The sequence below is a fragment of the Clinocottus analis genome, unplaced genomic scaffold (genome assembly GCF_023055335.1).
Source record: "Clinocottus analis isolate CAN_PGR_092001 unplaced genomic scaffold, fCliAna1.0.p SCAF_18, whole genome shotgun sequence".
NCBI classification, from domain to species: Eukaryota; Metazoa; Chordata; class Actinopteri; order Perciformes; family Cottidae; genus Clinocottus; species Clinocottus analis.
The window spans coordinates 3114594-3130381 of NW_027175909.1; the positions used below are offsets into that span (position 1 = coordinate 3114594).

The 15788-nt window shown below is 42.2% G+C and overlaps 2 protein-coding genes across 2 annotated transcripts; one reads left to right on the plus strand and one right to left on the minus strand.

Moving 5' to 3' along the window:
• Positions 1-1181: 1181 nt before the first annotated feature.
• On the plus strand, positions 1182-3909 carry LOC137788742 (GTPase IMAP family member 9-like). The gene is made up of 2 exons (XM_068581796.1): positions 1182-1253; positions 2089-3909. Exons 1-2 carry the CDS (start codon positions 1238-1240, stop codon positions 3321-3323), a joined length of 1251 nt encoding a protein of 416 aa, XP_068437897.1. The 5' UTR covers positions 1182-1237; the 3' UTR covers positions 3324-3909.
• A 5018-nt stretch (positions 3910-8927) lies between these two features.
• On the minus strand, positions 8928-15385 carry map3k8 (mitogen-activated protein kinase kinase kinase 8). Its single transcript, XM_068581997.1, has 8 exons — positions 15287-15385; positions 14319-14690; positions 14016-14186; positions 13086-13347; positions 12079-12185; positions 11127-11279; positions 9862-10108; positions 8928-9767 (listed from the first exon to the last, which is right to left on the minus strand). Exons 2-8 carry the CDS (start codon positions 14661-14663, stop codon positions 9643-9645), a joined length of 1410 nt encoding a protein of 469 aa, XP_068438098.1. The 5' UTR covers positions 14664-14690; positions 15287-15385; the 3' UTR covers positions 8928-9642.
• Positions 15386-15788: the final 403 nt, after the last annotated feature.

Consider the following 15788-nt stretch of genomic DNA (forward strand, 5'->3'; position numbering starts at 1 on the left):
AAACTTTCAGGTCTTTTCCAAACGCAGAGTTGTTCCCCTTTTTGTCCCTATTGGGATCCCAGATGTTACAAAATATTAAAACTGAAGAGGCCTAAAGAGGCGTTACCCTAAAATACAGTGCAGAAACACATAAATAATTGATTTGTGGCTGACGTAAATATATACCAACACTCTTATCCGGGGGGAAAAAAAACATATGACATTTGTAAAATCCTGAAAGCATTGTAGTAAAGATGCTGAATGAGTATATTAAAATGCGGTTCATCAAACTGCATATCAGCTGCAGCCTGAAAAAATTACAAAAATGTTTCTACTCCTGGACACATCCACCCGCGCAGAGCCGTTTCATTCGTTAGGCGCCAACTAACAAAAGAAGAACTGCTGCCTTTTCATGTGTTTACTGAAGGGGAGCTGGAGCTGAGCGCTGCTCTGAAGAAATGCTGCCGTTTCTTGTAAATGGTCAGGAAGAGGTGAGCATGGTTTAAGGTTTCACATGCAACACAGGGACTTCCTGTAAAATACAGCAGGGCCGGATACAGAAGTCAGAGAGTCAGGAGACAAACTGTGATACTGAATAAGACTTTTTTTAAAGGCAGATTGTAAACAGAACATACAAGTCAACAACAGTGGGAACTTACAAAGCAAAGTTACGTTTTAGGAAACGCTGTGACAAATAAGCCAGCATGTGGTCATGGAGAAAAACTTTTCTCCACACAAGTTTCATATTTATTTGGGATATACAAGTCATTATCATGAATGTATGCAGAGTTTGATGATGATCTTTTTTTATCAGTATTTTTAACCTGTAGTCTGGTACGTGTTTTTGGAAAGGTCTTTCAAAAAAAATTGAAAGTAAAATGTATACTACATGAAAGCTCTAGTCATAACTTAATGTGTTATGTGACAAAGCTTGTGTAATATGTTTACGCTAATTGTAATACTAGCTTAATTAATTCATCTTGATATAATAACTAATGTTTTAATTTCCTTGTTAGACGACATACGTAAACTCATCCAAAATGATTCAAGACCGTATATTGTATTTGGTATATATTCTCACTTGTACTTATACACATACAAACTCATTCCACAACCAAAACCTCCCTGAAAAGCTTTAGTTTCTCTTTCTATTTGTGGGCGTGGTTTAGTACACAGGGTTGTCGTACCAGAGCTGCAGGAGACACTCTGAACCGTCTGAACTTCAGCTGCAGTATCTTCTCCTCTCTTTAACTCAAACATGGCCAGAAACCTGGGTAAGTCTGAAACTATATTCATGTTTTAAAGTCCAGTGATTGTTTGGTGATATAGCAGAACTCACTGATGAACCGAATTTCATGAGATGTTCCTCTGTACCTCCTATAAACTAATACTTTAATATACCTATCGGGTAAGAGTACATATACATTCTCTAGTTTCTCTGATTTTAATACCAAGATTGTAATCTGATTACAAATAATGGAATACTTCCTTTCTCTTAAAATCATGATTTGTTGATCCCTAGAAGAAAAAGAAGTTAAAAAGATGCATAGTTGAGTTAGATGAATGTGGTTTTTGTTCTTAAGAATGTGAGTCTGAAGTTAATTTGTGCTGTTTTTGTCATCTGTTATTTGGGAGGGAGGTTAAATGGTCTTTTGGAGGTTCAGTTGAACCTTTTCAAGTGGTGTGACCGACATAAACTGTTTTATTATTAACATTTTTATTCAAACAAGAAAAATGTGTATTATTAAAATCTTAGAAACCCTTAAATAAATGCGTCAGTGTGGACGGGTGGACAGGTTTCCACTTTATAGTTCCACTTTCAGCTGACGGAGGGAGGAGTTTAAAAGCCCTGCTGCCTTTTCCTGTAAGTGGTGAACTGAACATTGTATTGAAGCCACGTTAGATCATGGAGAGAAAGTCTGATGGCAGCATTGATTCGTCTCAAATGAAAGTCTGCAAGAAATGTTGTAAATTGGAACCTCAACACATTGAACTGTTTGTCTCTGTCGAAGCGGCAGAACGGATGCTTCTTTTCTTTTCTGTACAAGTTGCACTGAGTGTACAACCTGATGTCGATTCTTATTCAATGTCACTTATTATTCCTCACAGGAAGCAGCAGAACCAATGATAAGGAAGTGAGGATCGTGATGTTGGGGAAGACTGGGATTGGGAAGAGTGCCACTGGAAACACCATTCTGGGACGAGATTGCTTCGTGTCAAAGTGCAGTGGAAAGTCGATGACTGTAGACTGCTCCAAGGGCAAAACTACAGTGGACGGGCAACAGGTTGCTGTTATCGACACCCCGGGCCTGTTTGACACCAGATTTGGCATGGAAAAAACCACTATAGATTTGACCCAGTGCATCTGTTACTCTGCTCCTGGACCCCATGTGTTCCTGGTGGTCATCGGGCTGGGCAGATACACTGAAGAGGAAAAGCAGACAGTGAAGAAAATTCAAGAAATCTTTGGCCAGGCCGCAGACAGATACAGCATGGTCCTCTTTACTCATGGTGACAATCTGGACGACACTATTGAGAACTTCTTGAAGGACTGCCCAGACCTCAAGGGACTTGTGGACAGATGTAGTGGCCAGTACCATGTCTTCAATAATAAGGAGAAGGAGAATCGCTCTCAGGTCACTGAGCTGCTCCTGAAGATCAGAGATGTAGTCCAGAAGAACGGAGGAAGCCACTACACCAACGACATGTTCCAAGAGGCCGAGAGGTCACTCAGAGAGGAGGTACAACGCACCCTGGAAGAGAACGAGGAGAAAATACGCAAAGAGAAAGAGGAACTGGAGAGGAAACTACAGGCAAAATTTGAAAAAGAAGAGCAGAAATTGAATGAACGACTCCAGATTGAGAGAGAGAGGGACATGAAAGAGAGAGAGGAGGAAAAGAAGAGGGAGAGGGAGTATTTGGAGGAGGAGAGAAAAAGGGAGAGGGAAGAGAGAGAAGCAGAGAGAAAGAGAGACAGAGAGGAGAAAGATAACATGATGACTACAATGAATGCACAACTCCAGGCTGAGAGAGAGATGGAGAGGGAAGAGAGACGGGAGGAAAAGAAGAGGGAGAGGGAGTGGAGGAATGAGGAGAAAAAGAGGGAGAAGGAAGAGAGAGAAGCAGAGAGAAAGAGACACAGAGAGGAGAAAGAACAGCTTATTGCAAACGAGATGAAGGCAATGAAGGAAAAGCATCAAAGAGAAGTGAAAGCAGGAATAGAACAGGTTCAGTCAAAGCATGAAGATCAAGCCAGAGAGAAAGCTGAGCAGTTTAACCCGTTTCGTCCTGTGATAAAAGTACTAACCGTATTAGGAAATAAAATTGGAAGTTGGTTGAAATGATGTCTCAGGCATCTAAAATATAAAGGAAGCCTCCAGAAGCTCTCACTCACAGGGTGATATGAAATAAAAATGATTTCATCAACAGAACTATAATCAATTTCCTGTTTTTATTTACTAGAATTCAAGATAATGAAAGCCATTGTGTTGAAGCTAGAGACACTTGTGTAGTCAGGCAACATATTATAATCTCACATTGATATCTTTTTTTTTGAATGATTTATTGTGAATAAGGCCTAAAGTGATATTGTCGCAGGTGATTTTGTAGTTTGTGTTGTTTCCTCTGTCTCCCTGATTGTTTCATTTCCTTCACCCGCCCTCCGATTGTTTTATGGTCTACATCTGTCTCCCCTCTCTTATCCTGTACATACCTCCCTGCTTTCCCTCGTCCCATGTCAGGTCGTCGTTTATCTGTGTGAGTGTCCCAGTTTTGTGTCTGCCCTTTTTTTGTGCCTGTTTTTGTGAACTCAAGTAAAGTGCCTTTTGATTTGATATTCAGTGTTTAACATTTCCAAGTATTACATTTCAATCGACAGGAGTTTGTCATCAAAGCATTCTTTTCACAAAGCATGTAATGCTGTAGTGTTCATGTGCTACACTGAACTAGTAATAAACATGTGATATTAACACCAGAACCTTTTCCAGAGTCATAATTTACTGTTCAACCGAAAGTTCAAAGGTCACAAGTCTTTGTTACTATATGTATAAACAGTTCTTTCTTTATTTATTTTCTTTAAATAAATCCCATGAACTGAAACCTGTCGCGTTGAAGTGCAGAAACAATCTGTGCAGCTCAGCGGGAGCTCTGAGGAAACTTTTCTGCAGAAGTATAAATTCTGTATAATTAGGCTGCTCACACAGAAAGTACAATATGCAAGTTTAAGACGAAGAACAAGACAAGATTATCAAGTGATCATAAGAATATGCAGATAATAAACACAACTCAGTGTGACCTAGAAGTGTTGACTTGATAGTGTTTTATAGTAATGCAGTTTGATCTCTTTACAGCAGTTTTGAGTTGTGTATTATTCAGTCAAGCGCACTGGATTTTGCTTTGGCTCCAACCAACCAGCCCTTCATTCAGTAGAGCCGTGACACAGAGACACCGTACCGGCAAAACAACAGACACACATTTCCTCGTAGGCCACCGCTTCGTAATACGCTCCAGAACTGACAAAGCAGACGATCCTTTTTAATTATTAACAAATATACACTTATTTAGACACCATAATGGAGCTTACTACTGATCCACTTACCACAAAGACAACCTGCTGTGGAGAAGTATAAAGGGTGCACCGCCCAAGTCCGCAGGGGCCCCGCAGAGGGCGCCAACATCCCCCAGCACGCCGACAACAACCACGATCAGTGCTGCAACCAGCAGGCGCAACAGATTATAGAAAGCATTTCCAAGTTATGCAAATAATTATTTACATGATCTGCGTTTTTCAGTGATAATCGTTTGTTCTCGTGAATGATGCGTCACTTTAAATGTTGCCGCCGCAAGGAATTGTGGGGCCGCATTATCTCCATTCCTTTCATTAAGGAATGTCCGGTGGTTCCTTTGCTAAAGGAGCTAAGTTAGGAAGCATGAAGCTCTTTTCCTTTGTGTTTAGAGAATTCAACCAGATCTTATCATGGCGGCCACTTAGGTACTTCTGGGTCATTTCCCTCAGTGGGAAGGTTCCTAACCCAAACGGACTTGTCGACCACAAACCCTGTTTCTCTCCGGCCGCCGATTGGATTGTTTGACGTTTATCTTTTTTTTTTTTTTTACAATCAAGGATATCAGAGCTTTGTTGTACGTTCCTGGTAACTCTCCCAATAAGAATGATTCTTCATACACAGTTGTCAGGATAGGAGCCAATTTATCGATATATTTCTTGTAATATTCGGCGTGGAGCCATCGAGCAGGCGACTTTCCAGGCTTCATTAAGGAGATAAGGTGTTGACTTCCTCTACTGTTCTGGGAGTTTCCAAGCAGTTTTTCTGATCTATTGATATGTCTGGCAAGTTACATTTTGAAAAAAAATCCTCATAATTACCCACCTCTGTATCTGCCTCTGATTCATAAAGTTCATTGTAATAGTTTGCAAATACCCGATTGATTTCCTCTGCATTGGTCATCAGTTTCCCCGTTTCATTTCTAAGTGCCGGTAACTAGCCTCTTTTTGTTTTAGCTGTCTGGCTAATAGTTTCCCAGATGTTTCCCCACTCATAGAAATGTCTTTTTAGTCTAAATAGAGCATACTCTGCTTTTTTAATGATATATTTCATTTAATTTTAATTTAAGGTCACACCATCGTTTAACCAGGAGATGAGTGTGATTTTTGGACAGTGTGTGTTTTTCGAGTTCTTTAAGCTTGAATTCCAGATCACTCACTATTTTACCTTGCTCTCTTTTTTTTCTACTGGGGTAAGCTACGTTTTCCCTTCTTATATGAGCTTTGGAGGCCTCCCATACTGTTCCAACCTTATCCGTTGACCCATTGTCCCACAGGAAGAAATTGTCAAGTTCATCTCCCATTAAACTGCTAAATCTTTTCATTTTTCAACCGAACAACACAGCTTTTTGACGTAAAATCCTTTGCAACAACCCTAAGCTTCGTTTTATTGTGATGATCTTTGCAGATTTTGATTCATTACATCTGAATCTTTTCAAAGAGGTGTCTCATTAGTATGTGGGATGTTTGCATAGGCCTGAACCATACATTTTTTTAAAAAATATATTCATTTAAATGAATATATTTTGGCAGCTAGAACAGCCGTAATTCTGAAACCTTGAATTTTGGGTTCTAAATGCTAAATATACCCAGCTATACATACATATATATATATATACATATATAGCTATACATATATATATGCCTGACGCTGTGGTCTAGTGGTTAAGGTATCCGCCTGGCATGCTAGGCTGTTGTATTAGATGCATTCAATTGTACCGGTACCTAATGATCACAATAATCACAGCGTTCAAGGCAAATGGCCTTTGAACACTGTTAAGTAAAATGATTGCTATCAAGATCGATATTTTAATCAAAATGTCAACATTAAATGGGTCTAAAACACATACATATAAACGTTGGCATATAAATGTTCAATTAATGTGAACAATTGTCCCTAAAATGACTTCATATAGTGCTTCGCGCATTAAAGGAGCTGCGCACAAGGCAGAAATAAAATAAAAAGCCAAAGATATAGTTTCACCTTTAACCCTGAACAAGGACACATAACCCCTGGTTAAAATATGAATCTTATTTATCTGTTCAGCAGCAACACAGAAGATAAACGCTGAGTTCAGTCAGCGAGTTGTCTCTATTATTACCAGTAGATGGTAGTATTTGTCTTTCACATTCATTGGGAAACCATCCACTATCACTGGAAACACTGCCGCCCACTCGCTTATGACGCTTTAAGAAAGAGGAAGAGTAGGCCTGAGCCACAGATAGGAGAAAAACACCTTGCACATTTCATTTGGGTTTCCCTGATTCATAATCATTAGTAGATACGGCCCATGACTGAATAAGAACAGTTCAAAGTAATGTAGGAGAAGGCTTTGCAGAAACGTGATTCACGCCTCTTCTGTGATCTTGCTGCTTGCTGGGGAATCCACGAAAGCCCACAAGCAGTTTCCAATGAAATGGTGGTTTGGGATTTTTTTCACATCACTTTATTGCTGGTTTTCGATGACATCCTGTAGAGTGTGTAGCAGGAACATTGTCAGGTGTGAAGTTTTGCTTTACACGGTGTAATAAGTATTCATTAACAATCACCATGTCAGGTTTAAAATGTGCTGTAGCAACTAAACACATTTAGTCATTTAAAAAATGTAAACATAGGAGAATACTCCATTGAGTATTTTTATACAAATGTACTTCATGTATTGGAATACATTAAATGTTTGTTTTTGTTTGCAAAATAAGCAAAGACACTCATAACCATAGCTGTCAAGTACAAGTAAAAAAATACTTTTTACTTGCTATGAAAGTATTAAGCATTGTAAAAATAATATACAGTAGCAGGAAGTATAAAGTAGCATACACTCAAAACTGTCCATAGTTACAGTATTAACTGTGTATGTACAGTACAGATGTGTAAGTGAAACAGACCAAATGGTACGTTAAATGGTTTGTGAGGCTTTTTCACTTACGCTAGCAAAACAATGTTCACTACGCTTGCAGCGACTGTGACGGTTGGTCTGGATCAAATCTCAACAACTATTGAAAAGATAGTCATAAAACGCAGTGCAGGCCTCCATGCTCTCAAGAGGATGAATCCTCCTGAGTTTGGCGATCCCCAGACTTTACCTCTAGCGCCACCACAAGGTGAGGTTTTGACTGAACTGTCTCTGCAACTATTGCAGCTATAACTCCCCTCCAGGAAATACACGAGGCCATAGTTCTTTGCTACTGATGGATTTATTCTTCGACTTGTAACGCCACCATCCTCAATCCACCTTCCATCATAATGGCCAGCTTGTTCAATATGTTAGGCATGTTTGGGACCAAATATCTGCATAAGTAACAATCCCATTTTTGGAGGGTAAGGGTAAGAGTGCCGTTCGCTAGCTGTTTACTGTAAGTGTCAAAGAGAACTGCTGCACTAACACAAAACACCACACAGTGAAATGTAGTATGTACTGTTGTATATACAGTGGAACATAAGGGTTCACTATTTCCCAGCATACAATTAGCATAACGTTAGCTTGCTTACCTTTGTCTGAATGACTGTGTAGTTGGCATCTGGCTTGTAGATTTGATTGATGGGCATCCATTTTATATTTTTTAATTGCTGAGAGTTGAACACGTCAAACATTGAATTCATGGCAACAGCAGTGACCATAATGGCTAGCAAGCTTTCATGGCCGACTATTCTATGTCTCTAGATCCTTAAGAATCAATATCATTTACTAGCTTGAATTTTGCGATGTTTCTGAGAGCTTTACTTTATAAGGGCATTTGTCTTTTGCACTTTCTTATAGTTAACAATTGACAACTGGCCGATGACTGGACGTGTGAAACGTACGCTGTTTTCCAAGAGAGTTTTAGTTGAGAGCTAATTAGCTAATGTTAGCATGCTTTCACGCTAAACTAAGATGGTGAACATTATAGCCAGCCTGCTTGTTTAAAGTTAGTATGAGCATGTTTGCATGCTGACAGTAGGATTAGCTGCAAGCAGCACATGCTAATGTGCTATCTCACAGCACAGATAGCATGGCTAATACCGTTAGACTTACAGAGTGCCATGCCAGGGTCCACGTCGCTGCAGAAAGGGATTTCTTTATTTACTTTAACAGTAAAGAGAAAGAAAGAGCAATTCATAGAGTGTCCCTTGCCTATTTTAATAAACAACCAGAACATAGGTCCATTCACTTATTAATTTGGTATTGAATATCAAATAAAAATGTTTAATTTTCAGGACATCATGTTAGAACAATAAAGGTAATAAACAGACCTGATGTGAAACCTTCCGTTATAACAAATGTTTTAATTTGACAGGAATCTCTCTTAGTTGTGTTGCTGCAAATCTAAAATGAATAATCTTTTTTTTATGTGAAGTCAAACTAAAACATTACAAACACACTGTGATGTTATTTGTTATTGCCTTTATTGCATTATGACACATATTCAAACTTGGGCAATTTCTATGCTCAAAAACAGAAGTAACACAATTGTAACAAAGTAGTTTTTTGGTCAAAAGCACAACAGGCCTCATCTCACAGGATGTACAGAACACATATTGGATATGACATGCATCCCACAGAAGTGTCTTTTGCATAGTATTGTGTTGCTATTCATATTCCACGGGAATTAACAAAAGGACGTCCATAAAGAACTACATACACATGTTTGCATAGTGCACACCTACTTTAACAGATAGCTTGCATATGAAGTGATACATTAATTATTTTCCAAGACTATTAAACATTATTTCATGAGAAAAAAACATCTGCATTTGATTACTGTGTTAACTACCACACTGAAATATAGCATGTACTACAACAACGTATGGAGCTCTGGGAAATTATACCTACAGCTGACAGTTAATGCTCAATGACACTCATGGCATCTCTTCCAACCACTGTCCTGCAGTGATGAGTCACATCCGCCCACTTCAGAATCAAGGTGGAGCTCATTCCATTCTTGTCACGTCATCTTGAGCCTTGTAAACAGTTGCAGTTCGTCGATGTTGCTTGCAGCTGTCCACCTGTCTGAACTACTGATCAGTCCTCCGACAGTAAAGCCATACTTTTAGGCTAAAAAGTAAATAATCAGCTGGCTTTGACTAAAGTTCATCTACCCAAATGGTGAGCCGTGGTCCGGTGCTAGCCATATTCTGAGGTGGGGGGCCCTGTCACCAGTTTACAGTAACCTGACAAGGCTCCCAGGTCAATGTACAAGGAGCCTTTCCTCCTCATATGCCCGGAGTCCTCAGAGTATAGAGAAGAATCTGCTGAAAAAAAAGACGTACATGTTGAGAATAAAGACAGTTTCTTCTTGTTAATTACTGCAACCTGCAATAACTTCAGCACATAGGTGCTTACCCTGTGTGGTGTCCTGGTGCTGGCTCTGCTGCCGGAGCATGGTGTGGGTAACCTCCTCCAGGGCCGAGTCCAGGCTCCAACAGCGCGGCTGATCCTCCCGCGGCGGGTTGATGGCCTCATCCTTCAGCAGCTCGGACGCCGAGCTCCGCAGAGCCGGGTTCCTCTCCAGGGCTCGCTCCAGGAAGGAGCGCATGGCCAGGCTGCAGTCCTCCGCTATGTCCTCCAGAGGCGGGGCCTGTTTGTGGATCTGTAAGATGAGAGATGAGCAAAATATTGGCACTTCCAAATAACCAAAACAGAACAAACAAACAAACAAGCTACATAGAAGTCCTCCAGCAGCTGTGACCTAGTTGTATTGTCATTGTGAGCAGTAGCTTGTAAAACAGGTTTGGTTGTGGAAGACAGAAACAGGGAGAAGCAGCACAGCTCGGCCTGCAGAAGCGAACATTACTTTTCCATGACAGCAGTTTCACGAGGAAGTGAGTAAATCAAAAGACTTGATCAGCATTTAGAAAACAGAAACAGGACTTCTTGAAATCAAGGAACCCATGTAATGGAAAACCTTTAAAAGAAGTGGTGACTGACTAAACGGGGCCACAGGTCACAGCCTACAACCAGTCATCTTAAGCCTTTTTTTTAATCTTATGATAATCTATGCGGTGGAAGACCTGAACAAGGTCATGGAAAAGTGTGTCACTTTTTCAAATGCAGCTAGATACGAGATACCGTCCATCTCTCGGCATGTCATTGTGATACTATAGCTATGCTGGCAGCGCTGAGCAGACGCTAATGGTCAGATAAAAGCTGTGATGCAAAACTTGATTTGAACATTTAGCAGTTGCGGTGAAGTAAAAGTAATAACTGGCCAGAGGGTGGGGTCGTAAAATAAATTGGCAGGAAACGGCAAGTGCTTAGCTGCAAATAGAAATACTCCAGTGCGTCTACTTGAGGATAAGTCCTCAAAGAAATAGCTTCTTTTTCTCACTTAAATGACGGTCCCTGGGTTTAACGGTGCACGCACAATGAATGGCTGTATCAGCTTTCATGGCGATTCATCCAATAGCTGTTAAGGCATTTTACTATAAAACTTTAAATATCAACTGTCCAATTTGGTGGCGCTAGAGGAAAACAAGGTCACTAAATTCAGGAGACGTCATCCTCTGGGAACCACGAAGGCCTTGTTATTTCAATCCTGACAAAAAAGAAGCAGCAACCGCTGAGCACACTGGCAGTGACGTGGCTCATAATACATGTACAGTACTTACGATGTAGAGGTAGGATGGGTAGGCAGTGCGTGGGTATCTCTGGACCCACGGAGGGCTACCAGTCTGCATGTGAATGATGGTGGTGCCCAGGCTGTAGATGTCCGTCTTGGTGTTATGACCTCGACACAGAACCACCTCCGGACTCATATACATCTAAATGAAAGAAGGTTGACACACCATGAATGAGATATAACGGGGGCTGCAGAGGATAATGGCAGGAAAAGGTTGACCTACTTTTTGTTTGTTTCCCACTCAAATGTATTGGTGCTAAACTACAAAGAGTAAACAACCTCTTGCAGTGTATGTTTTTTCTTCCGTTTCAACAAACAAGATAACCTTTAGACCCGGGCTGTGGGTGTCACGGTAAGGCTCGTTGGCCTTTTGGAGCGTAAAAAGCAAACACTCTAACAGAGCTCATCTTTTTTTTCTGCTGGAAATTCCAGCCTGCTTTCCCATGTCAATGAGCAGCCCGGTGTATTTGCTCGCCGTGTCTCTCTTATTATTACTCCCTGGGACTTTCCACAAGCCAAAGCCACGAGTGCAAACACCGATATAGACTGACACACACACACACACACACACAGGTCAAAACATGGGAAATCTAGGCAGATACACGGTGGGAGAAGAAGCGCGTGGGACGTCTCTTGGAATAATCCCAACATTTCCAAAGTGCTGATAACATCTGTACTGAGAACCCCATTCATAAGCAGAGTATTATGAGCACCAGGGAGGTCAGTGCAACTCATCGACTTTCAATCATTTTGGAAAAGACAGAGGCAAGTGCTGACAAGCTTTAAGACTGGTTTTAAAGAGTCATTACTTAAGAAGAGTGCTGCCTTTTGAGTAAAAATGCACACTCAGGCAAAAACAGGAAAACAAGTTTCTCGGACCAAGCAAATCCATTTAAACAAGTAGAATTCATGCATTGATTATGCATTATACATTTTCTTACCTCTGTTCCTCTCAGGTCTCTTGGGATGTATACATCCTCTGTCATCTGCACCGTCAGGCCAAAGTCCACCAGCACTGCCTTGTCTGACATCAGGACAATGTTGCTGGCTGAAGAAAACAGAAAAAAATAATAGTTACGGCACCGTCTGTGTTCAGTATGTTCAGCGTTCAGTATGTTCAGCGTTCATGCTTCGCTGTGCATGTTGGCATTTTGAGTAATAGTTTGTGGCTCTTTAAACACACTAGGACTGTCTTGCGATGTGTTTGCATTGATTTCACCTGAGGACAACAGGCCACTGAGGCCTCCGGAGAAGAAGTGAAGCTCGCCACGAGCTCTTAGCGAAGGCCCTTGAAAGATAATTTGAGGGCAAGACTTTTGTAATCGGTCTCATCGTGACGCTTTAAAAACCTCACCGGAGTATAATTACTTATTTTGATCACAGGCAAGAAACACTAAAAACCATTGCATGTCGGAGGGCTGAGTCATCCATCGCCGTAAGTCACTTGTCTCTCTGGACGCTACATTTAACCCGGAGGGAGCACCAGAAGCGGGCTGGAATTCCCAGACTGAGGCTGGCAGGTAACTGCGGGGAATGCTTTGATCCCAGCAGCAACGCTGTGATTGAACCAACGCCAAATACCGCACATCGGACCTCAGCCCCGCCCCACTCACTGCCACCAGCATGTGTTCTCGTAAACACAGTCATTAGCTCCCAGACAGCCTGACCTGTCTTACTGTTAACGTGTTCGTCATACCCACAGAGGAGGAGACTCAGCCATAGTGTGTGAGACTGTAAGCGCCGTGGTCTGCTTTGGTTTGTGGCTGTTTGCACTGATTCACCTCCCCCCTGCTCGCCAATGAAGACTCTCCAGAATTGGCTGCGGCTTAACTTTGACTTAAAGTCGGTGAAACACTGGCATTGCATCATTTCCTGAACCAGGCGTACCAATTTACTACAATGCCACAAGACACACACCCAACATGTGAAAAACAACAACTTTTCTCACGTTTGATGTCGTGGTGGATGACGTTGTGCGAGTGCAGGTACTCCAGGCCCCGCAGGACCTGCTTGGTCACCCAGATGATCTCGAACTCCCTCATGGGCCCGCAGCTGTCCAGCTTCTCCAGGACCGAGCCGCCCTCCCCGGCCTCCATGAACAGGTGGACGCTCTGGTCCCAGAGCACGGCGCCGTAGAGCGCGGCGATGTTCTCGTGGCGGAACCGGGCCTGGAACTCCACGTCCGCCGCTTTAAAGTGCTCCAAGGGGATCTGTGAGGAGGAGGAGGAGGGTGTAAATATATGCATCGGCACAAATCTGCTGATGTGCAGGAAATCTATCGTCGCTCAGATGCCGAGCACACACAGTCACCTGGTGCCAGTTCTCTGTGTACAACACACTGTGTCAATAGAGCAATTTGATGATAACACTGGGACGGGGAGGAACTGGAACTTCCTTGTTTGTGTATATTATGTATATATTCCAAGTAGCAAAGAGTACATTGTTCACGGTGCCCGCCTATTCGAAGAGGTCAGTTACACTACAAGTGTTTCAGGGAGTCAGGAGTCAAATTCCAACACAGTGATTTTTCAATTTTGTTATAGATTTTTGTCACAAAACATCCAGGGGAATCGTATTAAGCTGTTCGATTTCCATCCTTGACCCATTTTGTATGTTTGTTAAGAAAAGAAAAAACACGGTTTGTACATTTCTTAAGAGAAGAAAAAACCTTGTTCTTCTTTTGGAGCGTATTGTTCCCCTTTCATTTCTAGGGACGGCATACCGAATGTCACACTGACATTAACGTTCAGCGGCCAAACACAGGAGTATATGCTCCATGAACAAACAGTTCTTGGCAGGAGAAATATTTGGCAGCGAGGACAAGAGTTTCGAGAAGTTAGCTCAGGCTGGATTCCAGCCGCTGCTCGGCAGCACTTACCAGTTTGCAAGCCATCCTTTTCCTGGTGGTGATGTCCTGAGCCAAGTGGACTTTCCCAAATGAGCCCTTGGGCACGAGGTTGGTGCCGTGGTTTTTGTAGGTCAACTTCCACGGAAACAGGAGCACGTCCATGTTGATCTGGTAGCGGCCTTTTTTCACAGCCATGTCCTTCTGCAAATAAAAGTCAAGTGAAGAAATTGATCATATGAAAACATAAAGGCCGCTGAAGACTAATGCTCATGCACACAAACGTGTTGTTTCGTCCCGGAGGCGCAGTCAAGAGGCAAACAAACGTCTTCTCACCTTGTTCAGCAGGACGCCCATCTCCTCAGGCAGGTGCTGCAGGGCCGCCGCCGCCTGCATGCTGGAGAGCAAGTTGACAAAGGAAAGCAGGTCTGCCACCGCCCCGTACCGGACACCCCCGTCCCCATCGACGTAGTCCTTCTTCGGACTCCCCGAGCACACCGAGTCCCCCGCCTCGTCGTTCTCGTCCATCTCCTCCTGGGAGAGATCTTCCTCTCCGAACGACAGGCCCCTTTCCTCCTCCTCTTGCTCCAGCTGATACAGAGTCTCTGCGGCGTTGATGATGTCTTCTATATTCATGTGAGCCAACAGCAGTTCTACTCCATTGTCATATTTGTAATCCATCTTGATGCTTGACTTGTGCTGCTCGCCCTAAAATGAAACGTCAGAAGGTCAGCAAAGACAATGTGATCCTGTCAGTGAACAGTTGGTGAATAACTTGAAAAGTTCATCTGGATCTGAGGATCCACAGTGACGCTTCAGTGACGCACTCAGCTCGGTTCAGCTGGCTGGACGCACCTGGGAGGGGCGAACAGCCTTTCAAGTAAACAAGGGGAGTTTACAGTCAAGCCGGGAAGCCCCCGGGAGAGCGTGGGCACTGTTTTACAGCTAAACACCAGCTGCTTTTAATAAAAAAAGAGACACATTTGCAACTATAAAAGCTCATTAGTAGTCGTTGGTCTGTGACTAAACACATAGATTAGGCTCCTGCGTGCAAAGCATACAAATGCAAAACACTTATTTATTTACGAGACAGCCTACCACAGAGAACAAATAAGACACTGAATTGCCTCTCTATATCACGAGTATATATGCCTCTACAAAATACATTATGATAATAATGCGTGATGTTGTAGATGTTACAACAAATCTCTAAAAAAGTAGCTGCTAAATGTTTTAAATCAATAGATTAAACACCTTATTATGTATCACAATGACATAGTAAGGGGAAAAGCACGCATACTTACGTAATATTTGAGTCTATGGCTTAACAGGACTGTCGTCTCTCCATCGTGCGGCTCCAGCCTCCGACACTCACAGACTGAGGAAGGTCTGACTGTGTTTAGAGGGAAGTAAACAGAGGAAGTGCAGTCGATCGGCGCGTGGGCGGTGATCACTATGTCAAGTGCCAGCGCGTTACTCCCTGTAGGTTTCGTTTTCCCTTCATTTTTTCTTTCAAATGAAAAACAATTTGTGTTCTGATTGCTGAAACACAGGGGATCGCCTTCCACAGAACCGCCGGGTGTTTTCCTGTTGGAAAATGTGTTTTGTTTCTTGCGACTTTTAATATAATTCATAATGGAAATATAACATATTACATCGATTTCGTCATCAGCCATTTTAATGTATAGCTGTAGTAGCCAACAAGGACACTGTAGACGTAACGTTGCAAACATTCATCATACCACTGTATGTGTGTATGATCCAAATACTGTATGCTATTCATAAGGCATATTATAATCGCCAAAA